At 45.8% G+C, this 17,229-nt stretch overlaps 1 protein-coding gene across 2 annotated transcripts; it reads left to right on the top strand.

The window, feature by feature from the left end:
* Window positions 1–11,554: 11,554 nt before the first annotated feature.
* On the top strand, window positions 11,555–16,374 carry LOC123090679 (glycine-rich RNA-binding protein RZ1C). Of its 2 annotated transcripts, XM_044512005.1 has the most exons (3): window positions 11,582–11,844; window positions 12,591–14,403; window positions 15,256–16,374. In XM_044512005.1, the coding sequence occupies exon 3, from the start codon at window positions 15,259–15,261 to the stop codon at window positions 16,102–16,104; it is 846 nt and encodes a 281-aa protein (XP_044367940.1). In that variant the 5' UTR covers window positions 11,582–11,844; window positions 12,591–14,403; window positions 15,256–15,258; the 3' UTR covers window positions 16,105–16,374. The 2 variants fall into 2 exon arrangements, with proteins under 2 accessions (XP_044367939.1, XP_044367940.1); XM_044512004.1 differs by lacking the exon at window positions 12,591–14,403 and having other exon boundaries at window positions 11,555–11,844.
* The last annotated feature ends 855 nt before the right edge of the window (window positions 16,375–17,229 follow it).

Raw genomic sequence — 17,229 nt, 5'->3', positions numbered from 1 at the left:
GCAGTAACAACCTCAGCAAAAATTCTGGCAGTCCGGATTTCAAGGACCGGAATGGCAGGTCGCGTCGTAACAAAAGCAAACGCCGCATCAACGACGACCATAGTGAGGATACGACAGTCAATGCCGGATTCAGAGGCTCCAAACCCGGTCAGCGGAAAAAGCCATTTAAAAGAACTACTCCGGGTTCGTCCAATTTGGACTGAATACTTGACCGCTTGTGCCAGATACACGGCACCCCCGAAAAGCCAGCTAACCACACCAATAGGGACTGTTGGGTATTCAAGCAGGCAGGCAAGTTAATGCCGAAAACAATGACAAGGGGCTGCATAGCGATGACGAGGAAGACACCCGACCGCCGAACAATAGAGGGCAGAAGGGTTTCCCCCCACAGGTGCGGACAGTGAACATGATATACACAACACACATACCCAAAAGGGAGCGGAAGCGTGCACTCAGGGATGTATACGCGATGGAGCCAGTCGCCCCGAAGTTCAATCCATGGTCCTCCTGCCCGATCACTTTTGACCGAAGGGACCACCCCACCAGCATCCGCCATGGCGAATTCGCCGCATTGGTCTTAGACCCAATCGTCGATGGATTTCACCTCACCAGAGTCCTGATGGACGGCAGCAGCAGCCTGAACCTGCTCTATCAGGATACAGTGCGCAAAATGGGAATAGACCCCTCAAGGATTAAACCTACCAAGATGACCTTTAAAGGCGTCATACCAGGTGTAGAAGCCAATTGTACAGGCTCAGTTACACTGGAAGTGGTCTTCGGATCCCTGGATAACTTCCGAAGCGAGGAGTTAATCTTCGACATAGTCCCGTTCCGCAGCGGCTATCATGCCTTGCTCGGACGTACCGCGTTTGCAAAATTCAACGCGGTGCCGCACTACGCATACCTCAAGCTCAAGATGCCAGGTAGGCTTCGGCCTTAGCGGCTTTGGCATTCTCAAGAGCCGTTGCAAGCTCAGACTCTCGAGTCTTTGAGTCACGCTCCAGGCTCTCATGTTTTTTCACGAGATCCTGGAGCTCTTGCTGTACCTCCGCCACCCGCGCCTCCTGCTTCTCTCGCTCGGTGCGCTCCGCGGCTGCATTGTGTTCGGCCACGGCCACCGCCTCTTTCAGGGTCGCCACCTCGTTAGTGGCCCCTGTAATACCCACGTTATCCTTTTTATTTTTTCTGCAACCAAAATCCTTTTCTGTAAGGTACAATTTTAATAAGGTGTTACTCACCTTCCTTATCCTCGAGCTGCTTCTTGGCACGGCCGAGCTCGTTCTCGGACCGCTCGATGTTTTCCTTTAAAGTATTGACACCGACAGAGGGGGTATATCGACCCCCCCACGTGTTGAAGTTATCGGGAGGGGGTATATCAACCCCACCCCCCCACGTGTTGAAGTTATTGGGAGGGGTTTATATCGACAACGACGACATACGTACATGGGAAAATAATAGTAACGGGGAGGGGGTATATCGACCCCCCACGTGTTGAAGTTATCGGGAGGGGGTATATCGACCCCCTCGTGTTGAAGTTATCAAGAGGGGGTATATCAACCCCCCCCCCCACACACACACACATGTTGAAGTTATCGGGAGTTTATATCGACACGGCATACGTACATGGGAAAATAATATTATCGAGGAGGGGGTATATCGACCCCCCCCCCTCATGTTAAAGTTACCGGGAGGGGTATATGGACGACGACAGACCCGATAAAACATAAGAAAACGAAGAAGAAATAAAAAGAGGAGAAGAAGAAAGGAATAGAGGAGAAGATCGAAGAAAAAAAAGAAAAAAAAGAGGAGAAGAAGAAAGGAATAGAGGAGAAGAAGAAAAAATAGAATTTATTCTATTTTTTCTTCTTCTCCTCTATTCCTTTCTTCTTCTCCTCTTCCTTTTCTTCCTCTCCTCTTCTTCTCCTCTTCTTCTCCTTTTTCCTCTTCTTATTTTCCTTTTTCCTCTCCTAAATATATAAAACTTTTCTAAAAATGAAACTAACCTAAAATGTACTAAATCAGAGAACATATATAGATAATCCTTTTCTAAAAATGTAACCATGGAGGGGGTATATCGACCCCCCCCCCCTCGACCCTCTTTTCCTTCTTCTTCCTTCTTCCTTCTTCCTCTTTCCTTCTCCAACACAAAACACATCTCATCTCATCTCATCTCATTTCATCCAAAAATAATTCTTTGCATATGAACATACATACATTTACTTGTTTTCTTAAATGTTACATATGAACATTTTCTTAAATGAGCATATGAACATTTTTTTAAATATTAATGAGCATATGAACATACATATCAACCAAAAATAGACCTTTTTCTTGGTAACAAAAAAAGGAAAAACGAGCATTATACAGCATATACAAAGCATTATACAGTGAACATACATACATATACATACATATGTACATACATACATACATACAGTGAGCATATACAGAGCATTATACGGCGACGGCGACGATGGTTGGCGGTGGCGCGCGCTTATGGATGACGTGCGGGGACGGCAATGAGAAGGAAAGGGAAGGAGGCAGGGGCTCACAGCGTGGGGAGGGGTCGAGGTCGCCGGCCGGAATCAGTGCGGCGGCGGACGAACGGCCTCGGGGATGAACGGGTCGCGGGAGCCGGCATGGTGCTTCCCCGCAGCGACGGCGACGACGGGCACGGGCGACGGTGACGACGGGCGCGGGCGACGATGACGGCGTCGGCGGGGGCGGCGGGCGGCTTTGGGGCAGTCTGGCGGCGACGGGGCAGGGGCGACGACGGGGGCGCGTGGACGGTGTCGGGGCGGCACGCGGGCGGTGTCTGGGCGGCGGGCAGCGGCGGGGCAGCGGACGGCGTCGATCTGGGCAGCCTGGCGGCGTCGATGAGCTCGGCGTCGTCGGGCAGGCCGGGGGGCAACTGGCGATGAGTTCCTCAAATTTTCCTAAGTGCTACTTATATACACCAACCGGGACTAAAGGGGGGCATTGGTCCCGGTTGGTGCCGAACCGGGACCAATGCCCCCCTTTAGTCACGATTGGTGCCACCAACCGGGACCAAAGGCCTTGCGTTGCCCGTGGCCAAAAGTTTAGTCCCACCTCGCTAGTTGAGAGGGGCTCGGAGTGGTTTATAAGCCCCACTGCGGCTACCCTCTCGAGCTCCTCTCAAATGCAGGCATACGGGCCTAATCTCTCATTGTGCTGCCTGTGGGCCTATTGGGCCTTCTACGGGCCTGAATCCTGGCCCAGGTTGGATTTCTAGTCGTACTCAGGCCGTCGTGGCCCAATAGGTGGCAGTTTTTTTCAAGTTTTTTTGTTTTGTTTTTCGCATTATTTATTTTCTTTTTTTTGCTTTATTTTTTAGTTCTTTTTGCTTTTAGGTCAGAAAAATTATAAACTTTCTGTTAGTGCCATTACTTTTCAAATTTGAATAGTTAAAATTTGAATTCTTTGAAATTTGTGTGAATCACAAGTTTGTGATTAACTTTACTATAAAAATAGTTTTTTTCTAGTTTTTTGTTTTGTTTTTTGCATTATTTATTTTCTTTTGTTTTTTGCTTTATTTTTTAATTCTTTTTGCTTTTAGGTCGCCAAAATTATAAACTTTCTGTTAGTGCCATTACTTTTCAAATTTGAATAGTTAAAATTTGATTTTTTTGAAATTTGTGTGAATCACAAGTTTGTGATTAACTTTACTATAAAAATAGTTTTTCCTAGTTTTTTTGTTTTGTTTTTTGCATTATTTATTTTTGTTTTGTTTTTTATTTCTTTTTGCTTTTAGGTCAGCAAAATTATAGACTTTGTGTTAGTGCCATTAGTTTTAGAAAAAATATTTTGTTTTTTGTTTTCTTTGTTGCTTTATTTATTTTATTTTGTTTCTACTTACAACAAAATACTTATTGTTGCTATTTTTATTTATTTTATTAAAGTTTATTTTTAATTATTTTTCTTTTAAGTCACAAAAATTATAAACTTTCTGTTAGTGCCATTAGTTTTCAAATTTGAATAGTTAAAATTTGAATTCTTTGAAATTTGTGTGAATCACAAGTTTGTGATTAACTTTACTGAAAAAATGAACATAGATGCGCCTATAGAGAAAATTCAACCTAAATTCATAATAATTTTCCATGAATTTCAGAGAAATTCACTATGAATTTAGGTCAAATTCCCTGTATAGGGGCATCTATTTTCACTTTGAGAGGAGCTCAACAAGGCAGAGAGGAACGGGCTTATAAACCGGTGTGAGCACCCTTCGGTTGGCGAGGTGGGACTAAACTCTGAGCGCAACAAGGACCAACCCTTTAGTCCCGGTTTGTGGCACAAACCGGGACTAATGGTCATGGGCCAGGGGCGAGGCGCATTGGTCCCGGTTTATGCGTGGAACTGGGACCAAAAGGTCCAGACGAACCGGGACCAATGGCCCACGTGGCTGCCCTCTTGAGAGTGTTCTTGGTGAGAACATAGTTGACAAGGAGCGAACCGGGATTAATGGTATTACGAGGGCCGAACCATAAGACATTAAAGCATTTCAAATGAACTCTGAAAAAGTGGAAAGTTGGCATGGTATCATAATTTCACCCACATAGCATGTGCATGTACAAAATGGACAATGGTATCATACTCGTCTGTTACAAAGTTGGCATGGTATCATCATAATAGTTGCGGGAGAAAGTCTTCACTTTTTCTTCGCTTGTGTCATTTGCTTATTGTGTCGTAACCATGGATAATCTTCATCGTTTATCAGGATGCTTGGGTCAGCCTTGACTTTGAAGGGAGGAATTTCATAAAACTTTTCATAATTTTCAGACATGTCTGTCTTGCCCTCCACTCCCATGATGTCCCTTTTTTCTGAAAGAACTATGTGGCGCTTTGGCTCATCGTATGATGTATTCGCTTCCTTATCTTTTCTTTTTCTCAGTCTGGTAGACATGTCCTTCACATAGATAACCTATGCCATATCATTGGCTAGGACGAACGGTTCGTCAGTGTACCCAAGATTTTTCAGATCCACTATTGTCATTCCGTACTATGGGTCTACCTGTACCCTGCCTCCTGACAGATTGACCCATTTGCACTTAAACAAAGGGACCTTAAAATCATGTCCGTAGTCAAGTTCCCATATGTCCACTATGTAACCATAATATGTGTCCTTTCCCCTCACGGTTGTTGCATCAAAGCGGACACCGCTATTTTGGTTGGTGCTCTTTTGATCTTGGTCAATCGTGTAAAATGTATTCCCATTTATCTCGTATCCTTTGTAAATCAATACAGTCAAAGATGGTTCCCTGGACAACAAGTACAGCTCATCACAAACAATGTTGTCACCTCTGAGACGTGTTTCCAACCAACTGCTGAAAGTCCTGATGTGTTCACATGTAATCCAGTCGTCGCACTGCTCCGGGTGTTTGGAGCGCAGACTGTTCTTGTGTTCATCGACATATGGGGTCACCAAGGTAGAGTTCTGTAAAACTATGTAGTGTGCTTGAGACCAAGAATATCCGTCCCTGCATATTATTGAGTCCCTTCCAAGCATGCCTTTTCCAGTCAGTCTCCCCTCATACCGCGATTTAGGGAGACCTATCTTCTTAAGGCCAGGAATAAAGTCAACACAAAACCCGATGACATCCTCTGTTTGATAGCCCATGGAGATGCTTCCTTCTGGCCTAGCGCGGTTACGGACATATTTCTTTAGGACTCTCATGAACCTCTCAAAGGGGAACATATTGTGTAGAAATACGGGCCCCGGAATAACAATCTCGTGCGTCATGATATTGAAGAAGGATGGTGGGAACACCAGCTCGAAACTGACAAGACATTGCGCCACATCACTCCTTAGCCTTGGTACGATTTCTGGATCGATCACCTTCTAAGAGATTGCATTGAGGAATGCACATAGCTTCACAATGGCTAATCGGACGTTTTCCCGTAGAAGCCCCCTCAATGCAACCGGAAGCAGTTGCGTCATAATCACGTGCCAGTCATGAGACTTTAGGTTCTGGAACTTTTTCTCTGGCATATTTATTATTCCCTTTATATTTGACGAGAAGCCAGTCGGGACCTTCATACTGAGCAGGCATTCAAAGAATATTTCTTTCTCTTCTTTCGTAAGAGCGTAGCTGGCAGGACCTTCATACTGCTTCGGAGGCATGCCGTCTTTTTCGTGCAAACGTTGCAGGTCCTCCCATGCCTCAGGTGTATCTTTTGTCTTTCCATACACGCCCAAGAAGCCTAGCAGGTTCACGCAAAGGTTCTTCGGCACGTGCATCACGTCGATTGAAGAGCGGACCTCTAGGTCTTTCCAGTATGGTAGGTCCCAAAATATAGATTTCTTCTTCCACATGGGTGTGTGTCCCTCAGCGTCATTCGGAACAGCTAGTGCGTCGGGACCCTTTCCAAAGATTACGTGTAAATCATTGATCATAGCAAGTACGTGATCACCAGTACGCATGGCGAGCTTCTTCCAGTGATCTGCCTCGCCTTTGAAATGCTTGCCTTTCTTTCAACATTGATGGTTGGTCAGAATAAATCGACGATGGCCTAGGTACACATTCTTCCTGTAGCTTCCCAGGTATATACTATCGGTGTCAAGTAAACAGTGCGTGCATGCCTGGTATCCCTTGTTTGTCTGTCCTGAAAGGTTACTGAGAGCGGGCCAATCGTTGATGGTCACGAATAGCAACGCCTTTAGGTCAAATTCCTCCTGTTTGTGCTCATCCCACGTATGTACACCGTTTCCATTCCACAACTGTAAAAGTTCTTCAACTAATGGCCTTAGGTACACATCAATGTCGTTGCCGGGTTGCTTAGGGCCTTGGATGAGAACTGGCATCATAATGAACTTCCGCTTCATGCACATCCAAGGAGGAAGGTTATACATACATAGAGTCATGGGCCAGGTGTTGTGATTGCTGCTCTGCTCCCCGAAAGGATTAATGCCATCCGCGCTTAAAGCAAACCATACGTTCCCTGGGTCACTTGCAAACTCATCCCAGTACTTTCTCTCGATTTTTCTCCACTGCGACCCGTCAGCGGGTGCTCTCAACTTCCCGTCTTTCTTACGGTCCTCACTGTGCCATCGCATCAACTTGGCATGCTCTCCGTTTCTGAAGAGACGTTTCAACCGTGGTATTATAGGAGCATACCACATCACCTTCGCAGGAACCCTCTTCCTGGGGGGCTCACCGTCAACATCATCAGGGTCATCTCGTCTGATCTTATACCGTAATGCACCGCATACCGGGCATGCGTTCAGATCCTTGTACGCACCGCGGTATAGGATGTCATTAGGGCATGCATGTATCTTCTGCACCTCCAATCCTAGAGGGCATACGACCTTCTTTGCTGCGTATGTACTGTCGGGCAATTCGTTATCCTTTGGAAGCTTCTTCTTAAATATTTTCAGTAGCTTCTCAAATCCTTTGTCAGGCACAGCATTCTCTGCCTTCCACTGCAGCAATTTCAGTACGGTACCGAGCTTTGTGTTGCCATCTTCGCAATTGGGGTACAACCCTTTTTTGTGATCCTCTAACATGCGATCGAACTTCAGCTTCTCCTTTTGACTTTCGCATTGCGTCCTTGCATCGACAATGACCCGGCGGAGCATCATCGGGCACATCATCTGGTTCCTCTTGATGTTCAGTAGCATCACCGTATTCAGGGGGCACATAGTTGTCATCGTACTCTTCTTCTTCGCCGTCTTCCATCATAACCCCTATTTCTCCGTGCCTCGTCTAAGCATTATAGTGTGGCATGAAACTCTTGTAAAGCAGGTGGGTGTGAAGGATTTTCCGGTCAGAGTAAGACTTCGTATTCCCACATATAGGGCATGGACAACACATAAAACCATTCTGCTTGTTTGCCTCAGCCACTTCAAGAAAATCATGCACGCCCTTAATGTACTCGAAGGTGTGTCTGTCACCGTACATCCATTGCCGGTTCATCTGCGTGCATTATATATAATTAAGTGTGTCAAAAATCATTACAGAACATCATGAATAGATAATTAAGCGACCAAATTAATAGAAGTTCATCATCACATTAAAACCAAAGTACATACATAGTTCTCATCTAACAACATAAAGCTCTGCAGAGCATCTAAATTAATTAAACCATACATTGAAACTATATAAAACATTTCAATGCGAAAACAAATGCGATCATAATCGCAACCAAGGTAACAACTGATCCAACGGCATAATGATACCAAGCCTCGGTATGAATGGCATATTTTCTAATCTTTCTAATCTTCAAGCGCATTGCATCCATCTTGATCTTGTGATCATCGACGACATCCGCAACATGCAACTCCAATATCATCTTCTCCTCCTCAATTTTTCTTATTTTTTCCTTCAAGAAATTGTTTTCTTCTTCAACTAAATTTAACCTCTCGACAATATGGTCGGTTGGAATTTCCGGTTCAACAACCTCCTAGATAAATAAAATCTATGTCACGTTGGTCGGCATAATTATCATAAACAATAAATGAACCAATAATTATGAAAAGATAATATATACCACATCTGAATCATAGATAGGACGAGGGCCGACGGGGGCGGATACCAAAACCATCGCACTATATAAGATGCAATAATAAAAGTAAGAAAATAATACAAGTATCTATCTAAACATACAAGTAAGAATATTTTTCCTTTCACAAAGAAGATAAGAACAAGAGGCTCACCACGGTGGTGCCGGCGATGAGATCGGCGTGAGTGATCGACGGCGGTGAAGACGGGGACGGGGCGTGACGGACCGCTAAACCTAGACAAATATTAAGGAAAATGGAGCTTGGAGGTCGAGCTTGGAGAGGAGAAAGCTTAAGTAGTGTGGCTCGGGCATTCCATCGAACACCTTGTGTGCACAGGAGGTGAGCTAGAGCACCACCAAGCCCTCTCCCCCTCGGCGGCCAGAAAAAACAGAGCAGTGTGCTCTGCTCTTACGCGAGGGGGTATATATAGGCACCTCATTTGTCCCGGTTGGTGGCATGAACCGGGACTAAAGGGCAGCCTTTGGTCCCAGTTCAAGCCACCAACCGGGACCAATGGTGGTGGGCCAGGAGCGAGGCCCATTGGTCCCGATTCGTCCCACCAACCGGGACCAAAAGGTCCAGACGAACCAGGACCAATGGCCCACGTGGCCCGGCCGCCCCCCGGGGCTCACGAACCGGGTCCAATGCCCCCATGGGTGCCGGTTCTGGACTGAACCAGGACTAATGGGCTGACCCGGCCTGGACCTTTGTCCCCTTTTCTACTAGTGTTCCACAACACCTGGTTCAGTACCAGAAGGACAATTCAGTGAACTTGTCATTCATGTGCAGGTACGCGACGTTGTACTTCAAAGCCATGGAAGTCGTTCAGATGGGGGACGCAAGTGCTGCATATTATGACCACATGCTTGCAGGCCTCGAGGCTCTGCTACTAAGTGGAGCACCACTGGCAGAGAAGAGGGATGGTCTGGCTTTTGAGGATCGCTCGTGAAAGGCGACGCTGACCAGTGCCATAGTGCTGGGCATTCTGTTAGTGTGAATGCCCTGCAAGGTCTTGCAGGCCCGGACAAGCATAGAGGTGCCGGAAGGCCGACAAACAACAGGGAGAAGGCCCCATACAAAGGTCTAAGTAAACGAACCAAATTCTGCAGCATTTGTTGCCGCGAAGGCCACAAAAGGACCACATGCTCGGAGAGAGGGGGTGCATCGAAAAAGCCACGAAAACCCAGGAAATGCAAGAATTGATAGAAGGACATCGACAGAATACCTGCAAGCGGCCAATTGGTTTTGCCGATACTGAGCCATATGTTTTTCAGTCTGTAATATGTGTTGTCGTTCTAAACGGGGGGTTTTCTAGTGTGTTTCGGTTGAGCACTGAAACTCAAAGAGCATGAATTATGTTTACAGGTCCGTGTGTGTCGTACTGTGTCTAAGAGCATGAATTATGTTTATGGTTGACTGAACTTCGATGAATTAATGGTCTTGCTTGTTGTTTCGCTGCATCTCTCAGTTAAATAAGCTACAAGCTTTGAGCACGCTGCAGAGGGGTCATCTTTAAGCACGCTGGAACTCAAAGAAACGGCACAGCCGTGCCTGAAAAAAAGAAGATCAAGGGAGATTAATCAGAACTGAGCTGAACCACGGCTCGTTAGCTGAGAATGTGTAAAGCAAGAAAAAAAAATAGATCTACTTACATCGTAACGGATTTACTTGTAGAAACGCTGATGAGCATGCCGACCAGACCTTGCAACGTTGGTCTCGATTATCACAGAGTGGACAATTTATGGCGTGTGACCCTGACGACGTTTGGAGGGATTGTGAGCCGAGCATGGCTCAGGTGTACCGAGCCATCCTTCAACGACCCGTCCCGCAGCGACAGTGCAACGCTCCGTCGCAATGAATGCAGCGCCGCGACGGACAAAAAATCAGCATATACGGTCAGGGAATACAGTAAGGCGCACGGATCCACGCACACGAACCATCGGACTTGATTTCGGGATCAGCTGAGCCCGGGCTCAAAAACAGATTTTCGGTTTGGACATCCAATCCATGCGCTTGAAGGCCGAAATCACTAATTAAGAAGTACTCCTTGCGGAGTTTTTTCTTTTTTTCTTAGATCTGTTTATTCAAAACGTTTTTTCTCTTAAACCGTGCGTTCAAATCTTGAACCGCTTTTGCCGTTGGATTCCTCGCGTCGAGAGCTTTAAAACTAGATCTCATGTTGATAGGTTTTGACGAACTTTTTTTTCACGAAAAAAACAGACGAAAAAACCGAACCGGGATTACGGGTTTTTTCCCTTTTCGAAAGATGCACGCTTCTGACGAAATCACAACTGTGCATCTGACGAAATCACAACTGTGCCTCTCGCGGAAGCAAAGCCATGCCTCTCGCGAAAGAAAAAAACAAAAAATGTTTTTTTTCGTTTCCGAGGAGGCACGGTCGTGACTCTTGCGAAAGCACAACTGTGCCTCTCGCGGAAGCAAAATCGTGCTTCTCACGAAAAAAAACACATATTTTTTTCGTTTCCAAGAGGCACGACCGTGACTCCCGCGAAAGCACAATCGTGCCTCTCGCGGAAGCAAAACCGTGCCTATCGCGAAAAGAAAAAAAGAAAAAACACTTTTTTTCCGTTTCCAGGAGGCACGGCCGTGCCTCTCGCGAAAACAAAACCATGACTCTCGCGAAAAAAATGCATTTTTTTGCGTAAATTTTTTTCCCCGAATTTTTTTTGGTCGAAAAGCTAGGGAAGACCGGTGGAAAACCAAAACGGAAAAAAATGTTTAAAAAGTCAAAAATGCGTATGGAAAAATATAAAAAATCGGAGGGACCGACCAGAGCGCGACACGTGGCGAATGGCTGAGAGCGCGTCAAGTGACGCTGATCGTTGCGAGGCTCCCGAAAGAGCGCTCGTTAATTAGTTGCTCTCTTGTTTTGCGCAAGGGCTCGTGTCAAAAAACTTCCAACCACGTCCTCCTACCTCGCCCATTTGCGGAGAAGGCTACATACACAGCGGCCCGACAAAGCCGCAGGCCCAGTGATATAATAACACCGCCAGCGGCCCATGGCCCAGGCGGCCGAACGCGAAACAAAGCGAGGGGAACGCCACCCAAACCCTAGCGCTCCCTTCGCCTGCTCTTTCTTTCTTTCTTTCTCCCCTCTCGCCGTCGTCGCCTCCTCCTCCTCCTCTCACCCAAACCCTAATCTCCTCTCCCCCCCGCGAACCGAGGCCGCGGGCGCGCAGGCAGGCGCGGGGCAAATGGCGGGCAAGGAGGACAGCCGGATCTTCGTGGGCGGCCTCTCGTTCCACACCGACGAGCGCAAGCTCGAGGACGCCTTCCGCCGCTTCGGCAAGGTCGTCGACACCCAGGTACCGGACCGTCGCCGCGTCCGCTCCGCGCTTATCCTCAGCGCATGCTTTCGCTTGTTGTTTTTTATTATTTCGTGGTCATGTATGTGTATATAGCTGCTAGATCTGCGGAATTAGAGGGTGTTGAGGGAAGAACGGTGAATCTGATGCACATGGCCAAGGTCTAGGTGCTGTTTTTTCTAATTCTCTTATAACTTATATAAGTGATAGGTCTAGGTGCTGCCTTCATCCCGACTTACTGTGGATCCGAACAAGGCACATGAGCTCAGAGTTTGGTCTCGTGTAGTTAAAACTGGCTCAATTTTCTAGGTTAATACTACTTGACAGTAATGGGCTTTCCCACTTATTTGACACTGTTATAGTGTCAAAAAACGTCTTACATTAAGTTACAGAGGTAGTATGTCAAAACGCACAGTGTAGTATGCTATCTTCTCAAAATGAATAAACACCGGTGCTAATTAGTATTTCCTCTCTTCCTAAATATAAGTCTTTTTAGAGATTCCAATGCAGACTACATACGGAGCAAAATGAGTGAATCTACACTCTAAAGTATGTCTATGTACATCCATATGTAGTCCATGTTGAAATCCCTAAAAAGGCTTTTATTTAGGAACGGAGGGAGTAGAATTTATTGCTAACGAGATTTTCTTATATATATAGCGTTCTTTAGTTTGTAGCCTCATAAGGAATGCTCACAGTATTTTTCTCCCCCTTCCTTTGCTGGCGCTGATGGTTATTTTTCTCAGCCACTTGCTTTGTGAAGCCAAATGAGCTGGCACATTTGTGAAGTTGGATAGAACAGGGATTCTTTTGTTTGTTTGTCGAAAGATCAGCTTTGCAGAGAACAATCATGAGTGTTTTGTGCGGAGAAAGCAGCTGTTAACTGCTCTTTGAGGGAAAACTTAGGCTTGAAATTGCTTTACCAAGAGGTCGTGCTGGTGCTGTTTATCGCAGTTAGATGCCTGAAGTGAACATCAGGGCCTGTGAAATTTGAACCAGTAATCTGGGAACCCTTGATCTATCTTGCTCGTGGCTGTGTTCTGATACCTTCATTCAGCTTGTGGTCTGATAGAAGAAACAGCATGTTCTTACAGTGGTATTACTTGACAAGAAATGCCTTCAGTGGTTCTTTGGCTTTTGCAGTTCCATGCATGCCCTGTGATTTTGATAGTCTACTATGCCAACACCACAGTCAGTAGTCTGCAGTTGGGAAGCGGCTCAACAGACAGTCTGTTGTCTGATGGAAACCTGAAGACATTTTTCAGTCTTTCATGTTTAACTGATTTGATCTCTTGGTGATATACATTAAAATATTTGTTGTCTGTTTTGTGTGGTTGTGTTAAATATTAAGAAACCATGTAACCCATTTTAAAATCCTGTGCCATCTATGCGACTAGAATTCTACACATATGTTGTCATGTTTTTCTATTCTTGAATCTTGATACGAGTGCCATGATTTGTTTGGTATGTCAGTACTCTGTTCGTTGGCCAAAAAATTGTTCTGTTTTCTGCTCCTAGTTTCTAAGAGCATGTTGCATTATCTTTTCTGTAATCACCATGTCCCAATCATTTATCTCATCATACCATATATTCATCTGAATGCCTTTTCTTCAGTTGTTTCTTTCGCTTTTTGGTTTGTAGTCATAGCCATTTTTTGTGACAAGTTGGGTGCAAAACATGTTGTAGTGTGCAACCTGATCTTATTGGCTTAAAAATAATTTAAGGGATGTCGTTGCAAGCCAAGGAATCATGTAGTAGTAGTTGGTAACTTTTGTTATGAAAACCGAGGGAAGGTGAAATCCAGATTTGTTTGTGGTTCGTCACGACATTGGTGCTGTGTAGTGCTCATGGAATGACAGTTGAAGGATAGCTGCTGAAGCAACATTTGATGTCAGCACTTCTCACAACCAACCCCACACATTTGACATGTCATGCTTGTTGGATATTGCCAACTGCTGTCTCCATGTGTTGTTTTGCTATGTTTGAAGATTCTCTCGTGAGCTTATCTACCAGACCAGCATGCCAGTGGTTCAGACATCGGTGATGGGCCTGACCGCCTGAGAATGTTGTTCTTGTTTAGCTTCTGACAGAGTAATTCACTAATTCATGGTGAAAATTTAATAGATGGATCTAACTACTGAAGTGGTTTATGCATTTAGTCATAGCTTGATATGGTATGAGTGGGAGTGTTACAAACCTTGAGGCACACTTGGTTGGCGGTAGCCACTTTCATGCCAATTGAAGTTCCTTGCTTCTCAGTTAGTAGTTGCTGCAATTAGTCTAGTTGATATGAGATGTGCTATAGGGATCCAAACACGACAGGATTATCCAGAGCAGTCTAGTAAATATGGGTAACAGCAAAAGATGGTAGCAGCAAGCATTGTTTGGTTGCTCAAATGTTTGTTTGCCTGACTGGTTGTCAGTACAACGAGCTTTGCTCTCTCAGGATATGTTCAGTCAGAAAGGTAGTTACAGTTACACTCGGCTATGTGACAGTTTTGATTTGTTCTGTTGAATTATGAAACTCTGGAATAACCTAATCCCAATGCTGCTCAAAAGGTAATTCTGTCAACCATCCTAAATTTGACCACAAGTGATTTTTACGAATGGTTGTCTACCTCACACATTCTTATTTCATGTATATCGTGACTACTTTTTCATTTCCTTGGTTGTGTCGCTGTTCAGTTGGCTTTTAAGCTTATGGTTATTCATTCAAAAGAGAAAGCATGTTTCTTTCTATGAGACTTGGCTGCTATAAACCTGCAGCTGTTGTAGTGATTCGTTTTGTTACCTTGTCAAAGCACGTTTTCCAGCTGCTTTATGCTACACTTTCAAACAAAGTATGACTTGAAATGTTGTGGTAATGAATACATGATATTATTTACTATTTTTTTTGCCCTTTACTTGTCGCTGAATTTAAATTACCAGTTTCCAGTTTCTTATATAATCCTATATGCTCCAGTTTCAAACAAATTATGGCTTGAAATGTTGCTGTAATGAATCTGTGTTATTATTTACTGATTTTTTCCGCCCTTTACTTACTGCTGAATTTAAAGGTCACATTTCCAGTTTGTTTTGTGTTTATAAGCTGCTATATGCTACAGTATCAGACAAACTATGACTTGGAAGTGTTGTGGTAATGAATCCGTGTTATTGGTCACTGATTGTTTTTGCCCTTTACTCATTGCTGAATTCAAAGGTCACATTTCCAGTTTGTTTTGTGTTTATAAGCTGCTATATGCCACAGTATCAAACAAACTATGACTTTGGAAGTGTTGTGGTAATGAATCCGTGTTATTATTTACTGATTTTTTTGCCCTTTACTCATCGCTGAATTCAAAGGTTTTGCAGCTGCTTACCATTTGGCTTTGCTCTGTATGTAGGCTGATTCTTGAGTATTTCTTATTGCAGATCATGCTGGAGAGGCACACAAACCGGCACCGTGGCTTTGGCTTCGTGACGTTTTCAGATCCCAGGGCAGTTGAGACTGCTATCAATGATATGCACAACAAAGAGTTAGATGGTCGTACCATTTCAGTGAACAGGGCTGAGCCGAAGTTGCAAACGGATGACACACGGTACAGCAGTGGTGGTGGCGGTGGTGACCGTGGGGATTATCGTGGTGGTAAGGGTGATGGCCCACCCCCTGGCAATTGCTTTGAGTGTGGCCGTGCTGGTCACTGGGCTCGTGACTGCCCTAACCCTGGTGGCGGCCGTTCTGGGCGATTCCCTTCCAAGTTCAGTGGCGGCGGTGGCAGGGGAGACCGCTTTTCTGGATCAGACAGGTTTGGCGACCGTTACGTGGATGATCGCTACGATGGTGGCCGTTATGGTGGGTACCGTGAGCCTATTGACAGCAGAGACAGATATGATGGGGGCCGTGATCGTTATGCCAGTGACCGGTACCCTTCTGGTGGTGACCGCTTTGGTGCAGACAGGTATGGAGCTGCTCCGGACCGTTATGCACCAAGTGGTGGTGGAGGCGGCTATGGCAGGGAGCGGGAGAGAAGCTACGAGAGAGATGGACTTCGTGGTGGTGGCGGCGCCTATGACAGGAGTGGCCCAAGGGGCGGTGCAAGCTACGACAGGGACGGCCCAAGGGGCGGCATCGGCGGTGGCTATGACAGGGACGGTCCACGTGGAGGCGGCGCCGACTATGGCAGCGGAGGGCCTGCTCGCTACGAGGGAGGAGGTTACAGGGAGAGGCCTGCGCCGTACGACCGCCCCAGGGGAGGAGGACGCTTCGACGACCGCTACTAGTGACCGACCTGTTGCTGCAGTCGAGCTATGTACTTGCGTTTTTAATTCTTTCCAGTTTGGCATGGCCGAATGCTTGATGAGTACTCTGTCGGCACGGTTATCTCTTTTCTGTACTGCGAATGTTACTCCTTGGGCAGTGGTTGAGTTTACCCAGCAGACTGTTTGCGTGCTGCGTTGAATCTTCCGTGCCGTGGCAGTTGGCTGTTGTCACCTTTGCTGGATGATGGTTTATGTACTGCTGCATGATATTATCAATCCGAACTTATGAAATCCTGCTGCTCTGCTGTGGTTGATGTGAATTCCTGCTGCTCTGCGGTGGATGAATCTGATGGCTCGGTAATCTCTATTCTGTACCAGAAATGGTACCACAACTGGAGTTTATCCAGCAGACCGAGCCTGCTATGACCTGGTTGTTTTGGCTGTTGGCTACTGAATGTGGTTGCTGAACTTGTGCAGGATTTCATTGATCTGAATTTATGAAATCCTTCCGGATGACTTGGAGAAGAGTGACCAAAAAATGTTGCTTTGAGACAGAGCATCATGTTTTGGCGAATGGGCTTGTCTTCCATCACGTGTTATTTACAAATGTAGAAAAAGTTTTTTGTTTTTGTTTAGTCCAGTGTTTCTGTAAAATTGCTGTGAAAAATGTACTCGAGTGTCGACCCTTCGTGCTATGGATGCAAACTTACTTTTTGATTCAAAACACATTTGAAGTTTTACGGATTCACCATGCCTCTGAATCTTGTGCCTCTTTATAACTTCCGAGAGGGCGCGCTGTAGAACCGAAGGCGTACGAGATTGAACTCTTGTTGCCGTCGCACGGTTAGTCCAATCGGCAGCGGCAACAAGAGTTCATGCGATGCGAGGACGCGCGCACTATGGATGCGGAGACGGCGACACGTCTCTCCCTGTGCGCACGTCCTCGCATCGCATGACCTCTTTCTTATCCGAAACCTTGTTCCCCGTCTCCCTTTCTTCCTCCCAATTGAAATGGGCCCCGCCAACCGCCTCCCGCTATACAAGGAATGACAGACAAATAATCCTAATCCACTCCGCCTTTTGTTATTCCGTGGCAAAGTGATGTGTGCTCAGGCAGGTTTGCAGCCACCAACGTTCACATGAAAT

Source organism: Triticum aestivum, chromosome 4B (assembly GCF_018294505.1).
Source record: "Triticum aestivum cultivar Chinese Spring chromosome 4B, IWGSC CS RefSeq v2.1, whole genome shotgun sequence".
NCBI classification, from domain to species: domain Eukaryota; kingdom Viridiplantae; phylum Streptophyta; class Magnoliopsida; order Poales; family Poaceae; genus Triticum; species Triticum aestivum.
The sequence above is the reverse complement of the archived record's forward strand: the minus strand, read 5'-3'. Positions and strand labels throughout refer to the sequence as shown.